This window comes from Gymnoscopelus braueri, assembly GCF_963280865.1.
Source record: "Gymnoscopelus braueri genome assembly, chromosome: 10".
In the NCBI taxonomy this organism is placed as follows: domain Eukaryota; kingdom Metazoa; phylum Chordata; class Actinopteri; order Myctophiformes; family Myctophidae; genus Gymnoscopelus; species Gymnoscopelus braueri.
The window spans coordinates 40,691,880-40,712,768 of record NC_137611.1 but is presented as its reverse complement, the minus strand read 5'-3'; the positions used below and the strand labels follow the sequence as shown (position 1 = coordinate 40,712,768).

At 41.4% G+C, this 20,889-nt stretch overlaps 1 protein-coding gene across 1 annotated transcript in view; it reads right to left on the bottom strand.

Annotated features, from left to right (window-relative positions):
- The window catches only part of LOC308093862 (ATP-dependent 6-phosphofructokinase, platelet type-like), a 106,541-nt gene that overhangs the window by 3,146 nt on the left and 82,506 nt on the right, over nucleotides 1-20,889 (bottom strand). The window contains exons 11-18 of the mRNA XM_080440242.1: nucleotides 17,226-17,290; nucleotides 16,444-16,513; nucleotides 14,108-14,254; nucleotides 11,779-11,849; nucleotides 10,858-10,945; nucleotides 6,308-6,460; nucleotides 4,156-4,320; nucleotides 464-525 (exon numbers count right to left, since the gene is read on the bottom strand). Of these exons, the coding sequence (XP_080296368.1) occupies nucleotides 464-525; nucleotides 4,156-4,320; nucleotides 6,308-6,460; nucleotides 10,858-10,945; nucleotides 11,779-11,849; nucleotides 14,108-14,254; nucleotides 16,444-16,513; nucleotides 17,226-17,290 (821 nt within the window). The remainder of the gene's footprint in view (nucleotides 1-463; nucleotides 526-4,155; nucleotides 4,321-6,307; nucleotides 6,461-10,857; nucleotides 10,946-11,778; nucleotides 11,850-14,107; nucleotides 14,255-16,443; nucleotides 16,514-17,225; nucleotides 17,291-20,889) is intronic.

Genomic DNA, 20,889 nt, shown 5'->3' with positions numbered 1-20,889 from the left:
CACACACACACACACACACACACACACACACACACACACACACACACACACACACACACACAGAACAGAAGGTCAGAGAAGTACGTCACCAGATGTCAAGGCAGCGTCACAGTGTAGTCATCTAAGAAGAAAAAAACTATCGAACAAACAAACTCTCTCTAGACATCTAGGAAACGACCTTCATCATAAAATGTCAAAGAAACCGCAATCGCAATGCAACAAACCATGGACAAATACTACCATAAAGTTTAATTCTCCAACATTATAAGCCCAATCTTTCCTCACCGCTCTATCTGTTTACTCATCTGCTTCCCCTGCCTCAACCTTGGTATATATGTCCAAAGTGGTTTCTATTAATAAACCAGATAAAGAACAAGTCTCACACCTGTAGCAACACTAGTAACAAAACCTATAAGATACAAAGTACACATGTTCTCTCATGATAAAACCAAACAGCTCTCACCTCAGAACCAAACCTCTCTGAATGCTCGTCTTCATCTTCTCAGTTAGATGCTCCACATTGGCCTGAACGCAGCGAGGGAGAGAGAGAGAGAGAGACACAGAGAGAGAGCAAGAGAGAGATTAAGTGAGAGACAGAGAGAGACAGAGTGAGAGAGAGAGAAAGAAAGAGACAGAGAGAGAGCGAGAGAGAAAGAGAAAGAGAGAGAGGGAGAGAGAGAGAGAGAGAGAGAGAGAGAGAGAGAGGGAGAGAGAGAGACAGACAGAGAGAGCGGGAGAGAGAGAGAGAGAGAGAGAGAGAGAGGGTGACAGAGACAGAGTGAGAAAGAGAGAGAGATTACATCACATTACACAGGTTGATGTTTTCTCTGTAACCTACATAAGGTACCAGCCACAAACCAGCCCCTTCAATCTTAGGAGACGGACAGGCTGCAGGGCGCTATTATGACCACTAGGGGGCACTCGTTGCATTCTTACTACCTACGAATATACAAAGTTAAAATTAAGGTGTAATTACAATGCAGTGTTATGATATAAATGCAATACTATGACCCCAATGATATTTTACCCTTTTTGTAATACAACTCACTGAAAAACATGTGATCCAACTAATTATAGGATATATTAAAATAATCAATGGCTGGAATGCCCTATGTGCAGCAGTGATGTGCTGTGCCTCTGTCAGAGAGCTGTATAAATGTGAGGACAAACCACTGTATAAATGTGTGGACAAACCACTAAATCCATCTTTAATCAAATTAAACTTAAAGGGATAGTTCACCCCAAAAAACGTCTTTTTTTCTATCGATTACTCACCCCATAGAGAATTCATGGATATTTTTTTGTTTTTGTCGCATTCCTAAGCCAATAATTTGATGACCAGCAGACCGGTAGGCTGCGGTTCCGGTAGGAGTCACAAAGGAGACTCTTTGTGTCTCCTGCCGGTCATCAAATTATTGGCTTAGGAATGCGACAAAAACTAAAATATATCCATGAATTCGTTCTCCATGGGGCGACTAATCAATATTAAAAAAAGTTATTTTTGGGATGAACTATCCCTTTAAACAAAACTTTAAATGCTTTCTATTAGAAACCTTCTTATGCAACTTTTACATTCCACAACATTTGTGTCAATCATGGAAGGAATGAAGCAGCTCTGTGAGTTATTAATAAATCCATTACACATGCTGCTATGATCTAGGTCACCTGCTCACTCCCAGAATATACACTGACAAAGACAGTGGCTGAATGTCAACTATTGGTCACTGTTCAGTTATTCACTTTTATTCATTTTAAATCTGTTTATCGGCAAAACATATTACGAGGAATTGTGTTTGCCCATATTCTCGCTAGATTTAATATACTATTGTAGTGCATTGCACTGAGGCTAAAAATGTACATCGTCTATGTCAAGTGGAAACCTCATATGTCCAAAACTGTTACTTTTCAGGATTCAAATGAGAAAATTGCAAAAGTAGCAGATCTACAAGCTCAAAACGCGTCGCTTCGCAACACGCTCCGAGGTTGTACTGTAGATCTGCTGCTTTTGATACTTTTGTGTGACGCTGTGGTATGATCAAGTAGGGTATTAATTAAGAGGTTTCTGCCTGACAGCAACAATATACTCATGGTATTGTGAAGTAAAACTAATACAAGAATACAAGAACCGCTGGGGGCGAGCGGTTCGCCAAAAAAATGGAGGAGACTGTGTGGGGCGAGCGTTCCGGTTACCGCTGGAAGTATCGATGAGTCCAAACTGATGAGAGAGATTTCCACACACTTAGAGACCTTGAAGTTCTGATTGAAAGCTCAAAATAAAGTAAAACACTGCATAATCCAAGTGTGCAGACTCTTATCAATCTAGCGATATCAAATGGATGTACTTAAGCATCCACAAATACACACCCTGAACATTATGTGATCAACGATTCACCTAATAAAGAGTCAGTCCAGAGATTAGATTAGGTTCTCTTGTCCATCGATCAAATCAAATCCCATCCAAGCACTGTTGGATGAGATGTGCCCTTCCTGAACCTTCTACTGTACTTCCTTTGCTGTGGTGTGACGTACTGTTCACTGATAATGCAATCCTTAATGTTTATTACTGTAGAGCACATACAGGATACATGAATGAATAACAGTGTGCTGTATGTCTCGCCTGCAGTTCAGGATACATTATAATTAACAACAGTGTACTGTATGTATCACCTGGAGTTCTGGATTTGTGAATAACAACAGTGTGTATCACATAATGCAGGATACATTTATGAATAACAACAGTTATAATACATTTAGCTAAATAAAATCTCACAACAAAAATGTTTGTTAGGCCAAGTCCTAATCTGAGATTTGTGAAACAGGCTGAAAGGAGCCCCTACACACTAGTGCTGTGTTTCATAAACATTTAGCACTACAGTATATGTAGAATTATTATGTTTTGGTAGCCATACAGCCAATCAGTTGAAGAGATAGCAGATTGAGGCTTTAACCTTTGCAAATATCTGAGATCATTAGGATCTGCTGGGAGATTGAACATATTCTATTGCTAGTTTGATCACTCCAAATACTCTTTAATCTTACAAATAACCGAAAATAGGAAAGAATCTACGAGCTGCGAAGCGTTGTAAGCTCATAGATGGCCTATTTTCAGAGCATGACATGCTCCAAATGACTGAAATCAGTCATGGTGAGTGAGAACTTTAATCCATGCATTTAAGAATAACAGCAGACAGTGTACACGTATACGTCTCATCTTCAGTCCAGGATACATTATAAATAACAACAATGTATGTCTCACTTAATGCAAGATACATTCATGCACAACTGTGTATAGAGCAGTGGTTCTCAGGGGACCGCCAGGGTTCCATGAGGGGGTTCCAAATGGACACTTCCCGGTCTGTAACTCTGAGAGTTATTGGAGTCCTTGAAATTAAAAAGTTTGAGAACCACTGGTATAAAGTACCGAAGTCTAACATCAAAACTACGCCGCTTGGATCACGAAGATTCTTCCCATAAAAAAATGCCATTGACTTTTTTTCAATCACGTATTATAAGTACTGTTCCAAAACATTGGAATCACTTAAGCCCTATTTCAAATATAGTAGATAGAAATAGCCGATCTACAAGCTCACAACTCGTCACATTGTGACACGTTGTGAGGTTGCCATTTTCGTTGAGAAGGAGATCTCTGATGGCGAAGTCATAGAAAAGGACCCCCACACTGTGAGGAACTAGCAAAAAAATGTAGCTCTTTATTTCGACGTTTCGGTCGTTAGACCTTCATCAGGACAGACAATTCTCATGACCGAAAACGTCGAAATGAAGAGCTACATCTTTTTTGCAAGTTCCTGACAGTGTGCGGGTCCTTTTCTTTGATTTCACCATCAGAGATCTCCCTCTGAATTATGCATTTTTTTACTTAAGAGTCAAGATCGGCCTTCTTGAAAGTTTTCTTATCCCTATCTTTTTTTATTTTTTATATGCAGCAATGTATCAATAGAAAAAAATATTGTGCTTTACTTTTGTTTTAAAGCATGCACACCAGTACTTTAACTCAAGTACAAATTTGACTGAGCAACTTTAACTTAATTGTAGTTGATTCATATTTGACCAGGAGTATGTATACTTTGACTTACTCTAATTACTGGTGCTGAGTACTGTGTCCACCACTGTGAATACCAACTGTGTATGTCTTACCTGCAGTTCGCGGATGTCAAAGGGTTCTTCATGGATGTAGACAGTGTCGGCCCCTGCAGCCAGACCCCCCACACTGGCCAGGTAGCCACAGTAGCCCCCCATGGTCTCAATGATGAACACACGGCGCTTCGTACCGCTGGCTGACTGCTTAATGCGGTCACAGGTCTGTGCAAGCACGCACGTAAGCGCACACACACACACACACACACACACACACACACACACACACACACACACACACACACACACACACACACACACACACACACACACACACACACACACACAAACACACATATTCACACCACACACACACACACACACACACACACACACACACACACACACACACACACACACACACACACACACACACACACACACACACACACACACACACAAACACACGTATGCACACCACACACACACACACACACACACACACACACACACACACACACACACACACACACACACACACACACGTGCACACACACATGCATGCACGCACGCACGCACGCACACCAAGGGTAGCCAGACATAACAGTGCATACGTATACAGGAATATACACATAGACACAAACAGATACATATGTACAGTATACACACACCAAAGGAAGCCGTAAGCACACAAACAGTGGCACACACACACACACACACACACACACACACACACACAGACACACACACACACACACACAAACACACTATCATTAATCAACATAATGGTAGATTTTCCCATACGTTTGGCATGCAAGTGAAAACATTCTTTAGTAAAAACACTTTTATAAAACTGACGGCATCAAACATGCTGCAAACTTTTACATGCTACATGCAACAACATGGGACAACATGTCAATGACAATGTGTCATAGCAGGTGAACATTCTGCGTAAATAGCAGAACCGCAAGCTCGCTACACATTGTGAGCATGTAGAGCGGCTATTTTCAGCTATTTTCAGAGATTTGGTGTCAGAGTGAAAAAAGGACCCTAGTCAATAAAGTATAGGGTTTAAGTGGTTAAAAAAGGTATTCACAATCGCCATTTGACTTGCATATAGCTGCAAGTCACCGTGTCCAGATTCACACCATAAAAAACATCACATTACAGAGTTTACCCACGAGACAGATAAAGCTTTCACAAGAGTGCTTCCAAAACATCTAACCAGAGAATAGTGAAGGAAAAACATTGCTACACTACACATTCATGAAGGTATAGAATGTGTATTCGAAGTTTATATTGCAACAGTTGAGTGTGTTGGTGTAGTCTCCTGTGTGTGGCAGCCAACAGGTTATGTCAGTGATTGTTAACAGTCAATATGTGGCCACCATAATACCGACAGTGGTACCACAACCTGCTGATTATCTCTGCATGTACTGTATGTAAATAATATGTAGCTTAAAGGGATAGTTCACCCAAAAAAAATCTTATTTTCAATCAATTACACACCCCATGAAGCCTTGAAATCATGGAGATTTTTTCGTTTTTGTCGCATTCCTAAGCCAATAATTTGATGACCGGCGGAAAAATGCTAATGTATCCGGTAGGAGACTCAAAGTTGACACTTTTGAGTCTCCTACCGGAGCCGCCGCCAGTCATCAAATTATTGGCTTAGGAATGCGACAAAAACAAAAAAATCTGCATGAATTCAAGTCTCCATGGGGTGTGTAATCGATAGACAAAAATATATTTTGAGGGTGAACTATCCCTTTAATTCTTTTAATCTAACCATGATTTATTGTTCTTGCATTTTGCTTCCATTTGTTTCGTTTTTTACATTTCACAAGTACGTAAAGCAACAACCTAGACAACACTAATTTAAAGATAAATGTAGTACTTTCTATTGATCTGAACAAAGTAATTAAGAGTACTAGTGTACACCTGACCTCTTGAAGACAGTTGCTGTTGCTGGCCGCGAAGTGAACTGAGATCAAGTGTAGTGCAGAAAATAGTGCACTCTAGCTACCTTATCCAATTTGTATTTAAGAGTTACAAAGAGTCTTCAGTCTGAAGAAGAGCATAGTCTTAAAACGTCACCCTGTGTAACTCTGAAATAAAGGTTTGGAGCTACAGTGTGAGACTCTATTTTCTACATATTGATCCAAAGAAAACATTTTTTTTTTTCAGTACTTTACCATGACGACTACCTTACCTCCACGATGGCATTGAGTGAGGTGTCAGCCCCGATGCTGAGGTCAGTGCCTGGTACATTGTTACTAATGGTGGCAGGCACTATGCACATGGGGATGCAGAACTCCTCGTGGCTCTTCCGGAGCTCGTACAGCTGCAGCAAACACTCAAAGGCCTGATGGTGACGGCCGGGCCGTTAACAAGCGGTTAGACCCACCAGGGGGCGCACTACACAGAGAGCCTTACAGTGCTATTTGCTGGGAGGGGATGTACTGTACTCTGTGGAAGGCTACAATGTTAGGCAGGATGTCTAAAAATGTCTGAAGTGGCTCCCTTGGCTTGTGTCCTTGTCTGCGTTTGGAACAGACAGGTCTGGAAATCAGGCCTCTCTCTGCTTTTCTGCACCTCTAATAGAAAGTTACTTCAGAATCAATACTGACTGTTGAATGTCTGTCAATGTATGCAAAGCCATAATGAGTTTCAAGAAGGTGAGTAACTGATCCAAGATTCCCCCTTTCAAGACCAAACAAACTGAACTTTACATGACCTGCTTAATTACCACTTTTAGCTACTTTATGGGAGAACAGCTGTTTGTTCTGTTCAGGGTTTATTAGTTTGAGTTAGATCCATTCAACTTTGATGTTTTTACTCTAATGAGACCCAATAAGCCATTAGTACTTCCACTTGTCCACAGGGAAAGGAAGCCACTGCAGCTCATGAAGACACAGTCCTGTAACATGTATAGTGCCTGCTGTGTGGGTGTGACTCTCTCCGTGTGATAGAGGGCTTTGGCTTCCCATTGGCCACGAGGAGACATGAGGGGCAGGGCTGTCAACCTGACTGACGCGTAACGGTGATGAACAGGATGGATCGCGCGACGCGCTACTGACATTTCCATTTTTGTCCTGGAGCTTGAGTAGTAGTACATGTCAGGCATGCAGACAATGCTCAAAACAAGATGGAGGGGCCTTGGTCTGGTTCAAACCAACAATGATATGAGTGACATATAAGTTAGTATTTACATTTATAAATGATAACAGGTTAGTGATGTTCTAATGAATAGTTAACATTCTTAAAGGAAATCATGTTTAGATTCTCAAGAAGTTAAATGTTCATGACCACAAATTCCTCAATAGAGGATTATCCCAGGTTACCGGGTCTTTTTTATCCAATCTGTACCATACTTTCTGAGAATCTAACCAATTTGGATGAATATGCAAAATTAACTTGAACGATGGCTTAAAGGTTAGGTCAGTTTGACTGATGGAATTACCAAAATAAAAGGTTTTAATAATAGTAACACTACCTTCACAACATCAAACTAGACCCCTTTAGATTTAAAGGGGAAGTGTGTGTTGTTGTGTTGTATTGTACCAGACCATGCACCAGTCATCTGCTGTTTACCAAACAAACACACACGCTGCTGCGGGTCATTCCAAGGCCAGGTCACGGGCCAAACATGCCACAGAACGTCACTGCATGCCTCTAACACTTACCTGGGATACATGCTGACCTACTAGCTTGTCTCCAACATTAACCAGCAAGAACAAGATGTGTACTGTATGTGTATTCCAATATGAAAACACTGCCTTATTTAGCTGAACGATTAAATGTGTCTGAGTGAATTGTCCATGCAGTGTCTTTTGTCACCTCTCCCTAAGGCTAACTTCTTATTCAGTGGTTGAAATGACACTAGTACTGTAGCTTGATGATCTTGGACATAAACTGAATCACAAAAGCATTTCAGAGCATGATGTGAAAATTTTGTTGTCACTCACTAAGGAGAGTGAAACATGTTATCCTAAAAAATCGTCTCATTAGCAGGTCAGCGTGCTCTTATCTAGCCATCTATCCTCAGTTTAGCTGACTTTACATACCTTCATCAATACACAATTGAAATGAAAACTGTCCACTTCAGAACTAGACTGAAAACTGTGCACTTGTTCAGCGTGGTTAATGTCAGGTAACGAGCATCGATCAGCAAAGCCCCCAGGTTTGACCGGCTGGGTGGTGTGTGTGTGTGTGCACACACACACACGCTAACCACACTCTCCCAGCCACACTTACATCAGTAATGGCGTTCAGAGCAGTGTCTGCACCAATGCTGAGATCTGAACCAGGTATATTGTTGGAGACCGTAGCCGGGACCATAACCATAGGAACACAAAACTCGCTATGTTTGTCCCGCAACTCGGAAAGCTCCAGCAGTCCAAGGTAGGCCTACAGTAGTGAGGCAGAGCCATGAGGGTTTGTCAGAAAATATGGGACATAGACAAAGTGTGGAAAGAGTTAATATAATCGCTTGAAATGCCTGCAATCTACTAGTATATTTAATTATGACGTCCTGTGGTTACATGCGCCGATTTCGAATGCCGGTAAATTTCAAACCATCAATATCACATCACCCCACCTTGTCAGAATATCTGCATTGTCATCCCATAACGTGAGTGTGAATGCAAAGCGACACTTTACCGGTAAGGTGAGAACAGTCATCACATGATGGTACTTAAGGAGGGCATGTAGGAACAACTCTCCCACTGCCTATGCTGACGATTTATGTTAACGTTCATCCCAGCAATGTACTGGTATTCCAGTGGAAACACAGCTTACATTGGGGGAGACCGTAGGTGTTAAATAGACTTTGGGATGTAGATTGTAAGGGCAGTGACAGGTTGAGGGAGGGGCTTGTATATGGGAGGGGCAGTGCGAGGGGCTCATAGCCTGGGGTGTCCTACAGATGCTACTATTAACCCATGCACAGTATTCACGTTGCCATCATGCATAGTTGTTTACATGACCAATAGATGAAGGCAAGGCGATGAACTGGAGTCTGAATATAATGCAGGCTAATAGCTGTGATTTACTTTTATCAGTCCCCTATTGAAGGCTACTCAAGTTAGAGAACAGTGACTATCTTTGGCTGACTACAGAGGGACGACATGAGATAGAAATATGGGAGAAATGTTGTGGACAGAGGAGTAGCATGTTTTGATACTAGAGGAAAAGGAACATTGACAGGGTGTGGGAGGGGCATAGTGGGTAGGTGGGGCCATGGGGAGGGAGCCAGGCCTATCACAACGGACGCTGAGACACAGACAGGAGCTGCTCATGGGCAGCTCCACACAGACAGACAGGGATGGGTCAAACACTGGGAGAGAACCCATGTTATGATTTATGAAACAATCTATACTAGATGTATAGTATATGGAGCTGAATGATATGAATGTGATGAATAAACATGTAAAAATGCAATGGGTTATACAACATAGTGAAATGGATGAAAAAGGATTTAAATACAATACACAATATGATGATACCATATGGCAATGTTTCTCAGTTGGGGTAAGCGGACCCCTATTTGTCCGTGGGATTAAAGCGGTCCATGAAATAATGAAAATATATATTTGAAAAAGATCCCATGGCCTTTACAGATATATTGTATTTGCTCAAATAGTGACTGAGGTCTGGAGCTCTATTTAACCTCAACGGCAGAAGATAACAGGCTTTTCTTTTAGACAGGCTTGTATTAGAGGTAGACTAAGTCCCTCTGTTTGAAGTATATTTGGCCATAATTTAGTACAAAGCCTCATTTTGATCTGGTCCTTAAACTCAACATTTACTGTATCTGTTTCCGGGAACGGATACAGGATACAGAGAAGCCCTCTAGCATTTCAGTGAAATGTAGCTACAAACAAACAAAACTAAGAATAAGTGTATATCATGCATACTATATGCAGTTGTATTACAATAAAGCAATAGGCTTTCCCTAGCCTATAATGCAATTCCTGATTCCGTTAAGGGAGGGGGGGGGGGAGCACTCAAAATAAGCCAGGGATCCAGAAAGGCTGAGAACCACTGCCATATGTTATAATATGAAACAATATTTGTAAACAATTAAAAACTGCAGTACTCAGTAATAATGGAGAGTGATGGTTTGACATCATCTTTCTAGCTGACTAATAATCCTCCAGACACATTCCACATCTTAGGTTGGTGTCTGTGACACAAATACACAGGGCTGCACGTAGGTCACAACAGCTGACATGTGTTATCTGAATTACAGAGGTGGTTATGTTGTGGTATGACCAAGTCAGTTACAGCTGTGGCCTGGTGTAGCCCAGTGGTCCTCAAAGTGGGTCCGGGGACCCCCAGGGGCAACATTTGTTAATATAGCAACTACTTTAAACCAATACATACATCGGGTATTGAAAATAGCCGATCTACAAGCTCACGTGTCGTGATGTGACACGTTTGAGCTTGTAGATCTGCTATTTTCAAAAGAATCTCACAAATTTGAATATTTTTGAATATTTTTGAAACATTTTAACACCACAAATCTTGTATGGAGGTCCCTGGCACAATATATTTTCAGATGGGGGTCCGCAGCCAAATACATATTAATTCCTTGATTTGAAAAGGTTTGAGAACCACTGGTGTAGCCTGTGATGGGACTGCCATGGAGGACACAGAGCAAACCAGAATCTCCTTATATATAATGCATTATGAACTACTCGCACTATGCTTAATAATTAACTGCAGTAAAAGCAGGCTGAACTATGTTTGTTTACATACCTCAAACCCGCCAATGACGAGCAGAGCATTGATGTTGTATGTCCTCATCTGTTCAGCTATCTTATCCGCATGCTTGGCTGGAAGAGTTCTACGATATGGAAGGTCAAAGATATCAACACTCAACCGTGCTAAAAAAAAGACACCAGCATTCAAAATGTGAACAATGACAGTGTCTTGAAGTCAGCAAGATAATGAATTACTACAATACAGGCTTTGTAATTTTTTTCAACTGAACAGTGTGCCTTGGATCCTTTGTTAAGTCCCCCTGAAGAGATTCTACAAAGGAAAGGAATTTAAACTTGTATGTTAGACAATTTAATAAATGTATTATTCTTAGTGAATCAGGTTTTTCTATTAAAGGACGACTTGTAGGAGGGCTGTGGAAACTTCAGAAACCCGCCTACCAGTGACATCATCATTAGGCAGGTTTTAAATTTTTTTTTAAAGATTTTAAAATGTTTTTAGATTTTCATTAACTCATTTAAGACCTGAGGCGATTCTTAAACATGTTTTCTAAATCCTAAGATTTTTCAAAAATAGCAGATCTTCAAGCTCATAGCGCGGCACTCGGTGCCGCGCTATGAGCTTGTATATCTGCTATTTTTGAATAGCCTAAGAAATCTAAAGTGACACAGATGCGTTCCAGGTCTTAATGGGTTAATGCGAGAACGGCTTCCATCATAGCATGCTAACTTTGCAGGAAGAGAGAGCCTCTAGTTTGGATTCCCTATTGATGATGTCACTGGTAGGCGGGTTTCTGAACTGTCCACAATTATATGAAAATAGGTTGAAAATGGGTGAAGTCGTCCTTTAAGTTGATTCACTTTATTTACGTGAAGTACACACAAAATAAATGATGTATACCAGATGATGATGATAGAGTTACAGTAGAACAGTGATTGGGTCAGCACAACACCATACCTCTTTGTTCCGAGCAGGGAGCCTCCCAGGCCGGTCCAGCCACCTACATCTCCCCATTTCATCTCCTGAATCTGTTGGGACAGAAAAACATCTATACAACTCAAACAGTATTGCAGTGAGTCAGTTGTTCAATATATGGATCACAACAGACAACCTTCGATCATACGATCTCTGAGGGATCTCAGAGGAGGGGGAATGTGTGTGTCTGTGTGTATGTGTGTGTGTGTGTGTGTGTGTGTGTGTGTGTGTGTGTGTGTGTGTGTGAGAGAGAGAGAGAGAGAGAGAGAGAGAGAGAGAGAGAGAGGGGCAGAGAGAGGGGCAGAGAGAAACGAATACAGAAAGGGTAAGGGGTAAAAAGTGTGGTAGCGTGGCCGAGCGGTCTAAGGCGCTGGATTAAGGCTCCAGTCTCTTCGGAGGCGTGGGTTCAAATCCCACCGCTGCCAAACCTTATCTTTACGTTTGGGAAACATTTGTGCAACACTTTACTTAAAGGTTGTGTCTATAATGCATTATATTAGCATTTATAATGCATTATAACACACTTATAAGACATAATTTATTTGTTGTTACTCTTTAAAAATGTTTATAATAACAACAATAACAACAACAACTTATAACAAGGTTTATGAAGTATTATAAGTGCAGGTCATAATGCATTACAATCTCAGTGGAGCAGCACATCATAACCACCATAACTTAGTCAGCTATAGTGTCTTTGTTATAAGTTATTATGCATAATTATAAACATTTATAATGAGTGTTATGAAGCCTTTTAAGTGCATTATAATGCATTATAAATGTGATTATAATGCATTGTAGGCCTGATCTTTAAGTAAAGTGTTACCTGTGGTATTTATAATGTGTTGTTCTGCTGAGCTTATTATGTATTATGACCAGCACTTATAATACTTCATAAACATTGTTATTAGCTGTTATGCATAATTATAAACATTTATAACGACGTTTATGAAGCCTTATAAGTGCATTATAATGCCTTATTAATGTGATTATAGCGCATAATAGACCCTATATTTTGACACTATTGTATTTTTAGTTAGCGTGTGTGTGTGTGTGTGTGTGTGTGTGTGTGTGTGTGTGTGTGTGTGTGTGTGTGTGTGTGTGTGTGTGTATGTGTGTGCGCGTGTGCGTGTGCGTGTGCGTGTGCGTGTGCATGAGAAACTAAAACATAAACAGTTAGTTTTCTAATGTAAGCTAATGAAAAGCCTTCCTACCCAAGTATCTGCTGGGGGTGGTAGTAAATGTTCTCTCCACATTCAAGGCTTATCTCTACAGCACAGTGCAGCAGAGAGGCACACAACAGAGAGAAGACCCTACCCAGGTCAACTCCTTACCCTGTACCCCCACCCCACCCTGATGTATGTTTTAATACCATGCATTTGTTTTTATTTGCTGCATTACCAAACCTGGGTTTGTATTTGCATGCATTTTCTGTGAAGCCTAAAAAGTTTCCCCCGTTCATGAAAAGCACTGTACAAATAAATCTTGATTTGAACAAAGGGCTTTGCGACCTCAAGTTTGGCCTCAAGTTCATTGTGATGTTTGCCCATTAGAAACACTGACCTTTCTGTGCATTGTTCTGAGTGGAGTGTTTGCACACAACATGACTGTGAGGTTTATTTAAGGCTGACAGAGGTTTGAGAGTACATTGCACTTGAGCTCTGTATCAACGAGTATCAGAATAGAATGGCGTTTTGAAAGTTAGGCAGGAAGGACAACACCACTTGCTCACGCTATGCCTAAACTTCTCCCAATTTCAAGTTCTATACTTTCTCTCACACTCAAACCCACCGACGAACTCCAACTCCCATACCTACGTTTTGATTAGTTTCTGAGCCTATACTGCAGTAACTCAATAAACTATCTCATTGTGGTCCATGCCTCATTAAATTGAACGTATGAAAGTTATATGTCACCCATGTAACGCCTGGCAGGGGTTGACACTAACACCTGCCCGCCTGCCCGGGGCAGGTAAATAAAATGGTAGGGCAGGTGAAGTTTGCTATCTGGTTGCCCCACGGGCAGGTGCACATTTTGTCTCTCCAGACATTTTTTGTCGAGGGTTTACGGAAAACCAGAGGGCCCCGGCCCACAGGTTGAGAATCACTAACTGCACTGGCCTGAAGGGGAATCCGCCAACTGTGAACCCTTCCGGCACCATAACCACACTGAAGAATGATAACTGTGCCATCTCTCAGTAGGAGTGAGTTTATAACCCAATGATTGCTGCACCATGTGATACAGTATGAACCGCTCTCCTTGTGAAATGCATGACTTAGCCTGCTGTCGGTGTGAACTGTGAATCTCCTACCTGTCCCTTGTAGAAGCCCTCAAAGCCGTCGTTGACAGCGAACATCTTGTGTCCCTCTGTGATGCCGACCCTGACAGCAGAACGCACCGCGGCGTTCATGCCCGCGGCCGGGGCGCCCACGTTCAGCACAGCCACGTTAAAAGAGCTCTGAGAAAATATGGAGACACAGTCACACACACAAAACAAATACATACATAATTGTGTGTGTATATAGATGTATGAGCATACAGTATATATATATATATATATATATATATATATATATATATATATATATATATATATATACTGTATATATACTGTATATATAGCCTGTATATATACTGTATATATACTATACTCATAATCTTGAATACGCAGATTAGCAGCGTACAGCTTAACGCATTTCATACATACATTCAATAGCTAGCAGGGCTATTCAAAGTTCTGCATCAGGCCAGGGCTCAATCTTAAATTCAGCATTACAGAAGCAGAATGTATGATATTGACATTATGTATGATATATGCTACTTTCTGAGGCAATGGAGAAGAGAGACGTTGCACTAGCAGGAACTGGGAACAGTAAAGACTAAATAAAATGTTTTTTTCGTTTTTTCCTGTAAAACTTCATCATGAAATAACATTTTGTTGCCCATAACTGCTGGCAAAGAACCTTCTACACTGCCTCAAACTGCTGGTTATCATTCTCTGATAACGACTGGATGTTGGCTGAGAGCAGAGCACAGTGACATGCACGGATTCCCCTGTGAGCAGTAAGCCACATGCTGATATGGCTTCACATACTGCAGTGCACAAACACTGCACAGCTGCCTTCAAACTCTAACAATCACATTTGAACTTTCAATAATTAGATTTCAATCTAGAAACATCTCTCTCTCTCTCTCTCTCTCTCTCTCTCTCTCTCTCTCTCTCTCTCTTTCTCCCCTACTTTCTCATTATAAAAAATATAATTCATATTATTATTTATTTATTTTTATTTATGAAATTCTCCATGGCCAAAACATAATCTTTTAATGTTTAGATAATAGTAGCTCTTAAATGGGTGAGTTAACAGTGGTGTTTCTAAAGTTGGAACTTTAAATGTGTCGAAAGGCACCATAAACTAGACAACAAAAATAGTGGTATGATAACAAGCAAGCATCACTGTAGCAGGAGTGCAATCCTCTACTGCAATCTACTTCTACGCTCAGCCTCAGGAAATGGGCCATGAGAGGCACAAGAAATGACGGGAATTAAGCACTGTTGTTATAGTTTTGTGGTGCCATTGTCATAGGAATTATATTGTTTTACTGTGGGTATGGACTAATAGCCATTTACTTAAACCCTATATTGACCAGAGTCCCCTTGGGATCAATACTATGACCCAAAATAAAAGTAGATTTTCGCAGAATGTTTACCCCCAGAATAGGGACGCTAGGGTTCATGTGGTTTAAGTACTTTGCTCAATCTAAATACTGCTAATACTAAGACAAACTGTACTAAATGTAGTACTGTTTGTCACAGCTGTTGAATAGTGATGGTGGGTGTCACAGAAAACAAAACAGTTCTAACAGATACTGAGCAGATGTTTTCAGCCACAGCGATGTTCACACCTAACATACATGACTGCATCGCCCAGCTCCTCCTCTTCCTCAGAACAGAGACAGTTACACAAAACGCTCTGTTAGTGTCACAAAAAGCAATGACGAGCAATAAAATACCAAGCGGAGCTTTTTGCAACTTTACCAGTGTGCAGACTCTATTTTTTTTTTCATGATACTTTGTTTGTCTTGCGCCTGGGCCACGGATGTGCGTGCACTACCTTTTTCATCAGTGTCACAAAAAGACCTCAGCCACAGCAACATTGTCACCCACAATGCACCTGACCAGTACCTTATCCTAATGCAACAAATCTCAGAACCGCTGGTGGGAAGACACAGAATATTAGAAAGGTGAGCATGGTGATCTTTTGACTGTTACGATTTATCTTATTGGCTTTTAGTTAATGTACAATCATCTGTAATAAAGAATCAACTATATTAACATTATTATTATATAAAGTAGAGTTTGTCTTTGGTAACAGTGTCCAATCATGTGCCACTACAACACAGAAGTCACATTATGTGTTTGGTTAGAGTGAAAACTAGCATACATAGGCTGTAAAATGTGTTATAATTTGATCTCTGAGTGTACAAATGGAACATTTGGTTCCATTTGTACATTCTCTGAGTTACCGTACGAGTTGATACATTTACACTGAGGATTTTCTATGTACGCAGGCTGTGTCCATGGCAGATGATTGGCTACCAATGGTCTTAGGTGTGAGTGAAGTATTGTAGATGCATTGTGGTTCTTACCACAGGGAGTTCATGTTCAGGTCTTCGGTAGGAAAGGAGTTTGTAGGTGATCAGGCTGTTTTCAAAACTCCTGTAAATTAAAGATGTAAAAACAGACATTAGGCGCCAGACTCCTTTTCCTTTCATCTGAAATCCTTTTAGGCTGCCCATAAACAATCCAAATGATATTACAACACTGCCAAATCTTTGGAGGGAAAAGTTCTCGCCTGAATTGGTGCATATTACTGTACAGCTAAATACTACATATAACCAATAAAAAAACATGAAAAAATGCATTGTGTGTCTGAATTCAAAGGCTGAGGCTGATGCTTGTCAATCAGTCGTTGCCTGTATGCAACACCTATGGTGCGTATACATGTGCACGTGCATGAACGTGCATGGTGGCCGCACACGTTCACGACGAATGTGCACTTTGATTTGAGGAGCCCGGTTTGAGGGACTGAATATTTGGTCACTCTGACCTAATCATAAAAGGTATAGAATGTAGTAATAAACCTTTTATTACTCATGGGGGATGTAGCTCAGTGGTAGAGCGCATGCTTTGCATGTATGAGGCCCCGGGTTCAATCCCCGGCATCTCCAATGATCTTTTGGACAGCTGTGGCTGAGTGGGTAGAGAGGCCTTCTGGGAATAGGAAGGTCGGCTCACCCAATCTATATGTGTTGCAATGTATGTACCTGAGCAAGAACCTTAACCCCAGGTCTTCCACGGACGCTGTTAAAATAGACTACAACAACTAGAGGAGACACATCACATCATTATTATTATACAAACATAGTACCTGCCCCGCAGCTTCACTGCGTCATCAAAATTCTTCTCATCCATGGCCTTCTGCACCTCTTGAGTCTAATGGCCAAACGGAAGATAAATAATTATTGATCATACTCGGAAAAAAAAAAAGACAAGGTTGATCTCACTCAGATAGGAAAACCCAACAGTCCCTGCATCATTGATGGCTGAATAATTAACACTTTATATGTACATATACTAAAGTATGTGTGTATTTGAATAAGGTATGGTATATGAATTGTGTATATATTCTATAAGCTGTCAATAAATTAATTGGCACCAATGCCAGAAATGTAAAATGTAACGATGTGAGATTGACTCAGTTGGTCCTTTGTTCGGTTGCCATGAATCTACATAATGAAGTCCTTGGATTAATGAATCATTGCTCATTCACTGGTATCATAATTAGAGGACTGCTGAGGAAAACTGCTGTAAAGGGTTTTTGTGTCTTTTGTTTTAACTGTGAATAGATTTTATATTCTTCATTATACTCACTGTAGATTGACTTTTTATGAAGCTGTATATAAATATAAATACTATGAACACAGGGTCTAGGGGATGTCACGCAGAGTATACCACTTAAAACCTACAGTGTATATACTTAGTCATATGACAAATAGCAAAAATAGCCGACCTATAAGCTCATAATGTGGGGCATCACAACATGATGTGAGCTTGTATATCTGCTATTGTAGGACGAGGTGGCCGAGTGGTTAAGGCGATGGACTGCTAATCCATTGTGCTCTGCACGCGTGGGTTCGAATCCCATCCTCGTCGAAAAACGTTTGGCTGCTTGGAAAACAAAGGTCTTAGGTCTGAGCCCTGTCAAAATTCTAATGGTGAATCTCCACCAAACAGACTATTACACTACTACAGACTAACGGTCCAATGAAGTCGGTACGACTCTGGAGATTGGAAGGTGTAGGAAAGAAGTTGCTGCATGTGCACCTGAGACCCGACACTGCCAGACTGCTACTATGGTGCTAAAAATAGCCCATGGCTTGATGTCTTTTTGAGCAACAAACACATGAACACGTAAATGCTTAAATCATTTGATAAATTATAAACTACTGCACAGCAGGGTGCTGACGGCATGGGCACAAGGTTATCTGTATTTAGACTATTTTGGTGTAGCCTATGTAATTTGTATTTAATGTTTATTAAAACAATAAACACTGAGTGCCTGCAACAAGCGGCAGCGCAACGCGCGCACAGACATATCATTTTGCTTCAACTAGGCTAAGGATCGATATAACATAATAAATAGCTAGAATGATTAGAAAAATGTGGAAACCTGTCATTTCTGTTCGAGTAGCCTGCTGTATGATAGGCTACATGAGCCTGCGCATCCACAAAGTAAGCTAATCCAACATTTCATCATCATAATCATCATTTTCAATTGATAAAATGGCCAAAGCCATTTTCCCACGAAATAGTTGGAGAATGAGCACTAGGGTTTGTAACGAAAGAAAAAAACTCCATAGAATACCACCGGTTGCTTCAGTGATTTTACAGACCTTTCTCGCCTTATAAAAAAGCAGGAGTAAGTGCTTATAAATGCCGTGTGCGCAATGGGCACACGGCCATATCATTTTGCTTCAACTAGTGATCAATATGATATGATAAATGGATTTTGCAGACCTTTTTCACCAATGATTTGAGCTGCGCAATGCCATTCGCTCCAAACCATACACTTGAGTTTGATTAATCCATTGCGCAGAAAATCGAGAATGGATATACAATAATTTAACACGCTCTATAATCAGTAACATGTGGGTGATACTTATGTGCATCAAATATTGTTTTGTCAAATGCAATCAACGGCTAGAGCTTATAATGCAAACATCGAGATTTGCTAATCCGTTGTGCTCTGCATGCATGGGTTTAATCCAAGCCCCCAGAGCCGCGGTAGAAGAGTGAAGCGGCCGTCGCCTGGTGGTCAAATTTGGGATAGCAACACTTCCGCATTTAAAATGCTACTGCACGTGCATCTACCGTTTGTGTGACTGCTCAGAACCCAATATTGGTACTTCCGGCAGTCTCTATGCCATGGACCCAATCGACACAATATTATGCTTCCGACAGACTTCCGGGTGCTTCAAACGCCACTGAGCAACTTTCATTGAAATGAATAGCTGGGGGCGGGGCAAGCCGCCCTCTAGATATATTATAACTCTATGGTTTAATCCCGTCCTCGTCGAAAAACATTTGGCTGCTTGGAAAACTAAAGGGGGTTGAGCCCCGTCAAAAGTCTAATGGTAAATGCGGTTCGACCAGTCTCAAATCCAAGACTGGTCGTGACAACGCATGATGCGTGATTAGATAGCTGGGGTCAAAGCATGTGTCACAGGGGATGTAGCTCAGTGGTAGAGCGCATGCTTCGCATGTATGAGGTCCTGGGTTCAATCCCCGGCATCTCCACTAATGTTATGCGGTGGCCATAGCTGAATGGGTAGAAAACCCACCTGGGAAGCAGAATGTCCCAGATTGTCAAGGTGTCCCTGAGCAAGACAATCACAATGTGGGGCATCACAACATGAGGTGAGTTTGTAGGACTGCTAATCCATTGTGCTCTGCATGCTTGGGTTTAAGCCAGAGCCGTGGTAGAAGAGTGTAGCGGCCATCGCCTGGTGGTCAAATCTGGGATAGCAACACTTCCGCATTTAAAATGCTACTGCACGTGCATCTACCGTTTGTGCGCCTGCTCAAAACCCAATATTGGTACTTCCGGCAGTCTCTATGCCATGGACCCAATCGACCCAATATTATACTTCCGGCAGACTTCCGGGTGCTTCAAACGCCACTGAGCAACTTTCATTGAAATGAATAGCTGGGGGCGGGGCAAGACGCCATCTAGATATATTATAACTTTATGGTTTAATCCCGTCCTCTTCGAAAAACATTTGGCTGCTTGGAAAACTAAAGGGGTTTGAGCCCCGTCAAAAGTCTAAAGGTAAATAAGGTTTGACCAGTCTCAAATCCAAAACTGGTCGTGACAACACATGATGCGTGATGAGATAGCCTAGTTTTTTTTTTTTTTTATAGCTAGGGTCACAGCAAGTGTCACAGGGGATGTAGCTCAGTGGTAGAGCGCATGCTTCGCATGTATGAGGTCCCGGGTTCAATCCCCGGCATCTCCACTAATGTTATGTGGTGGCCATAGCTGAATGGGTAGCAAACCCGCCTGGGATTGTCAGGGTGTCCCTGACCAAGACACTCACAATGTGGGGCATCACAACATGAGGTGAGTTTGTAGGACTGCTAATCATCCATTGTGCTCGGCATGCTTGGGTTTAATCCAAGCCCCCAGAGCCGTGGTAGAAGAGTGAAGCGGCCATCACCTGGTGGTCAAATCTGGGATAGCAACACTTCCCTATTTAAAATGCTACTGCACGTGCATCTACCGTTTGTGCGCCTGCTCAAAACCCAATATTGGTACTTCCGGCAGTCTCTATGCCATGGACCCAATCGACCCAATATTATACTTCCGACAGACTTCCGGGTGCTTCAAACGCCACTGAGCAACTTTCATTGAAATGAATAGCTGGGGGCGGGGCAAGACGCCCTCTAGATATATTATAACTCTATGGTTTAATCCCGTCCTCTTCGAAAAACATTTGGCTGCTTGGAAAACTAAAGGGGTTTGAGCCCCGTCA